Consider the following 5,336-nt stretch of genomic DNA (forward strand, 5'->3'; position numbering starts at 1 on the left):
ATATAAGTATATAACTACATAACTGGATGTGTTACTAAAGAAAACTACATAATTGGATACATGCGACATTCTAATTGTTTTATATGATACGTGGTCTCTGCATGTGATTTCCTAACCAAAGATTTGTTAAAAATAATTTAGTTTTAGCTTTCCGAATATAGAGCACATAGTCTCGACCCTCGTGCTTTCTCTCTCATACATTTCCTCACTCGTCTCTCTCATCTTGACCTCTATATCTGTGTCTTGTCCTCTCTCTTTCTCTATCTATCTCCAAGTCTCAAACCCTAGAGGAAAGAAGTTAAAAGACGAGAGACGTTCCACTATTTCCAAAGTCGTGAAATCACCAGAGATAATCGCTTTACTCTCTCTCACACATCCAAAAACACTTCACGAGTCCCCAAGAAAAGAAAAAAAAAACCTATTTCCAAAATGAAGAACAATAACAACAAATCTTCTTCTAGTTATGATTCTTCTTTGTCTCCTTCTTCTTCATCTTCTTCCCACCAGAACTGGCTCTCGTTTTCTCTCTCCAACAACAACTTCAACTCTTCCTCAAACCCTAATCTCGCTACCTCCACATCTGATCATCATCATCATCATCATCATCATCCTCATCCTCACCCTTCTCACCTATCTCTCTTTCAAGCTTTCTCCACAACTCCAGGTCCTCCCTCTATCCCAATCTAAATAGGGTTTTGTTTTGTGTTTTATTGTCTTTTGAAAATTTGTATGAATTAGGACAGACCAACTTTGTGTTCTGTTGCACTTAGACCAGTTTCTTACTATTTTTGATTAAATTAAACTATTTTTTCTTATTTAGACGCTGTTGCATATCTATTTGACCTTTTTGTTATGTGTGAATTAGTCAAATCAAATCCAATAACTCATCCAGTCTATTAGATCCCCTAATTAGATCTACCACAAAAAAATGAATACCTATATTAATTTTCTATAGAATCTTTCACTAGATATTGTCCCCTTCAAAGTAAAAAGTTATTTACAACAATACCCTGGTTAATGAAATCAATTTTCAGTTCACCGGCAGGATGAGTCACCGGGAGTTTCTAGCGGCGACGCCACGGCGGTTCTTTCCATGTACCCCGGCGGTCCGAAACTCGAGAACTTCCTCGGCGGCAAAGCCACAACCACGACGACAGGACAAATGCAACAAGGTCAATCGCTTGGCGGCGTTGTCTTCTCTTCCAACGTAGAGCCGCCACATCATCCTCCGACCGCCGCCGAGATATATGACTCTGAGCTAAAATCCATAGCTGCTAGCTTCCTCGGGAACTATTCAGGTGGACACTCATCGGAAGTCTCAAGCGGACAAAAACAACAACATAACCCTCTAACTGTCACAGAGGTTTCGCCGACGCCAAAGAAGAATGTAGAGAGTTTCGGACAACGTACTTCGATTTATCGAGGAGTTACAAGGTGCGTTTGACCAATTATTTCTGGTCTTTAAATAATGAAACGATAATCTAACATTCTTCGTACTAATTGTGTAAATGCATGTCTTTATTTCAATGACTATATTTTAAATTTAACTCACTAGTGAGTTAATGTAACAGGCATAGATGGACTGGAAGGTACGAAGCTCATCTATGGGATAATAGTTGCCGAAGAGAAGGCCAAAGCAGAAAAGGAAGACAAGGTACACTTTTGTCTATAATGCGCTTAGTTATATCTAGTTGATGTTTACTATAATGCGCTGTTTATTCTAATATGTACTTTTACTTCTTCTTTTTTACTTGTGATGTCACGGCCAGAATCTAACGTCGCTTTTAATTTTTTTTTGTGTTTGCATCTTTGACTTGGAATCATTACCCAACCGTGGACGATCTGAAATTCGTAATGATTATTAATTGTTCTGCAGTTTATTTAGGTGAGTTCCAATAAATTCTCATGACTAATTTATTTCGTCATCATATGTATCTCTTTTAACCCTTTTCAATTAAATTCTCTTTTGAAACTTATCACTCTCCTTCAAATTCTTATATTAATTTGAAAACATGTTTTATGTTATGTTCAGGTGGTTATGACAAGGAAGACAAAGCTGCTAGAGCTTATGACCTTGCAGCTCTTAAGTATTGGGGTCCTACAACTACTACAAATTTCCCGGTAAATTTCTTTCTCTTGTTTTTGTAGTTTTATAGTAATTTTTTGATATTGTGTTGTAGCATGTTTTGCTAAGCTTCTCAAAAAATACTTGTAATTAGATATCGAATTACGAGCTTGAACTTGAAGAGATGAAACACATGACTCGACAAGAGTTCGTTGCTTCTCTAAGACGGTAATAATTACATTTGACATATGTTTTTTTCATAATTGTTGAAAGAAAATCAGCTCTGTTTTCTAACCAAGTTACATCTTTTTGGGACCTGATTAAAGGAAAAGCAGTGGCTTCTCTAGGGGCGCCTCCATGTATAGAGGTGTTACTAGGTTCGTTAAATTCCAAAATGCAGATTTTAATTCTCCAAGTACCACCAATTTAATTGATTTATTCATTAAATTATTATATTTTACTATAATAATAATGCAGGCATCATCAGCATGGCCGATGGCAAGCACGAATTGGAAGGGTTGCGGGAAACAAAGACCTTTATCTTGGCACATTTAGTGAGTTCCATTTCAATATTTTCATGAGTCTGATAAAACAATAGTTGTTGACAGTTATTGTCTAACTCACATCTTCAGGCACTCAAGAGGAGGCTGCAGAGGCTTATGATATAGCCGCTATTAAGTTCCGCGGGCTAAATGCGGTCACCAACTTTGATATCAGCCGCTATGATGTCAAATCGATTGCTAGCTGTAATCTTCCAGTGGGTGGACTAAACCCTAAACCGTCTCCAGCGACCCCAGCCTCTGACAAACAAGTTGATATATCTCCATCTGATCCTCCATCTCTTACCACACCATCACTCACCTCCAACGTGGCAACACCGGTCCATGGCCATGAAGGAACCTTTTTCCACACCGGAGTACCGATCAAACAAGATCCAGCTGCTCATTACTGGTCCAACGTTTTTGGATTCCCGCCAAACTTGAAAACCGAGACCCGACAAATAGCAACCTTTGGGTCAGATCTTCACAACACCTCTCCGGGGTTTGCTATAATGCAAGACGGAGGAAACAACTTTGGTGGTGGGTTTGTTGATTCCGAAGGGTATAACAATCATTCAGCTGCATCAAGTCCTGTCTCGGCAATTCCTCTACCCTCAACGGTAGATAACGGCAACGAAGGATATGGTGGAAACGTAAACTGGATAAGTAACAACACCTCAAATTCTTACCAACCTTCCAAGTCAAATCTCTCCGTCTTGCAGACTCCGGTTTTTGGATTGGAATGAGCTCTCGAACTCATCTTAGTGAGTACCAAAGAAAAGGTTGTAGGATAATAAAGAACGGCGTTGTTTGAAATGGAATATTCTCTTGTTAGATTATTTAAATAGTTTTCTTAAAGATATTTTCAATTTTTTTCACTTTTATGCTTGTCTATTGACCAAGAATTTAGCGGGGATCTGACAGTACTAACTCTCTGTATTAATGGCTTTATGGGTTCCTTTTTCTCTTTTCAGAACTTCTTTACTTCCTTTTTCACCTTTTCTGTGTGGACACAACATGAACTATTGAAGGTGGAACGATATGTATTAAATGAAAAAAAACCGATCTTCGGTAAATCTCGTCTGCATGGCAGGATTTCTTCATATCTCTGTGTGTTATTATAATTATAATGTCTGAGAATGCGCAATATATTATAACGTATCTTTGTTATCTTATATATGTCTCCCAATTCAACGTGATCTCGGTATACTTTTATGTTCTTAATTCAGTCTCCAAATTCAATTACTCATCTAGATAATAAAGGTAAAAGGGTTGGAAATTTGATCAGTAGCAAAATGTTACCCTCTTAAAATAGGATCTAGAGCATTTCCAATATATTTATGGAGTTAAGTTTTATTTAAATCCTAGTTCATTTGTGAATAATAGAATAACGAACAAAATAAATAAATGTATTATTTTATTCACAGAGTAAATTTGATTACTCTATAAATAAAATAATACATTTATTTTAAATTTACTTGTAAAAGGTGGTTTCACCTTTTGATTACAAAGCGGAATATGAAATATAGTTAAATCATTTTTTATTTTAAATTTTGTTTTTGAAATAAGCAATTTGGAATTTTTATATGATTTTACTTATACCACTCCATTTTGATTTCACAAGCACCTCCGTTTTACAAATAGTTTCGTTTCATTGTAACGTTTGTAGACCAAATGTGAGCCTAAAGTTTCTCTTGGAAGACGTGTCAGAATTTACTCGAATTTGTCCATCCTTTTGTACGTCACTATTGTCATTGTAACAATTTGCAAGTCACAACATACACGTATATATGCCAGAGTTAGTTGGCCCATTATCATTGTTTCTTTCCTGTGCAATTACGTAGTCGCATAGTTGAGACCTAGTTGAGAGCAAAGCATTATGTCTCATAAAAGCTTATAGATGGTTGTGTAGTTGTTGAAGTGTTGGTTACTGTAATACACAGTCAAAAAAAGTTTTTTTTTGCTAAAACTATGTACATATATTAAAACAGAATTGAAACAAAGGGACAATGATTGTTTAAATTACTTTCTTGATTTAGATTTTGTAAACACATTATATTGTGAAACAAAGTTCTTTTTTGTTAAAACTATTTACATAAAACATAAAGAGTATTAAAATAAAAGTCAGTTCAAAAAAAGAGTATTAAAATAAAATAGGTACAGAGTTCAAAGCTAAAATGTTTTTTTTTCTATAATTGTGGGGATCTCAAATGTTTCCTAGACTCTAAAACTAATTTCACGAAACCTACGTAGTTCCGCATATTTTTACCATTTAAAACAGTCTAGATGGTCAAATGGACTCGAATCCATGACGGTACTCACATCTGTGAAACATTTACCACTAGACCAAAACAACTTGGTTAAGTTTAAATGTTATTAATCTTAAATGAGACAGGTTTAAATATAACGACTTTACCTGTTTTAACATGTCCAACAATATATTTGATATTTTAACATGTCTAACGATTTTACCTATTAAGTTTTCACAACACAAAATATTAATGTTTTAAATAGTGTGAATCAAAAACTAGTTTACAATTATAACATAACTTACAATTAAACTTTATTTAATATTCTAAAGATCGTGGGTATTTGGAAAATAGACACAAACGTAAACGCAATGGAGCCTATGTGAGATGGTAATTGTACGTAGAAATAATATCTTACGACATCTTTTACTACAAGAAATTGGTCTTTTACTATGTAAAAGATGTCGTAAGATATTATTTCTA

At 35.1% G+C, this 5,336-nt stretch overlaps 1 protein-coding gene across 2 annotated transcripts; it reads left to right on the forward strand.

Moving 5' to 3' along the window:
* The first annotated feature begins 200 nt into the window (after window positions 1-200).
* LOC108841979 (AP2-like ethylene-responsive transcription factor AIL5) lies at window positions 201-3,709 on the forward strand. Of its 2 annotated transcripts, none has more exons than XM_057002614.1 (9): window positions 201-664; window positions 1,046-1,434; window positions 1,572-1,654; window positions 1,877-1,885; window positions 2,033-2,121; window positions 2,220-2,293; window positions 2,392-2,442; window positions 2,543-2,619; window positions 2,698-3,709. In XM_057002614.1, exons 1-9 carry the CDS (start codon window positions 464-466, stop codon window positions 3,348-3,350), a joined length of 1,626 nt encoding a protein of 541 aa, XP_056858594.1. In that variant the 5' UTR covers window positions 201-463; the 3' UTR covers window positions 3,351-3,709. The 2 variants fall into 2 exon arrangements, with proteins under 2 accessions (XP_056858594.1, XP_018470271.2); XM_018614769.2 differs by having other exon boundaries at window positions 203-664; window positions 1,035-1,434.
* The last annotated feature ends 1,627 nt before the right edge of the window (window positions 3,710-5,336 follow it).

Source organism: Raphanus sativus, chromosome 2 (assembly GCF_000801105.2).
Source record: "Raphanus sativus cultivar WK10039 chromosome 2, ASM80110v3, whole genome shotgun sequence".
NCBI lineage: Eukaryota > Viridiplantae > Streptophyta > Magnoliopsida > Brassicales > Brassicaceae > Raphanus > Raphanus sativus.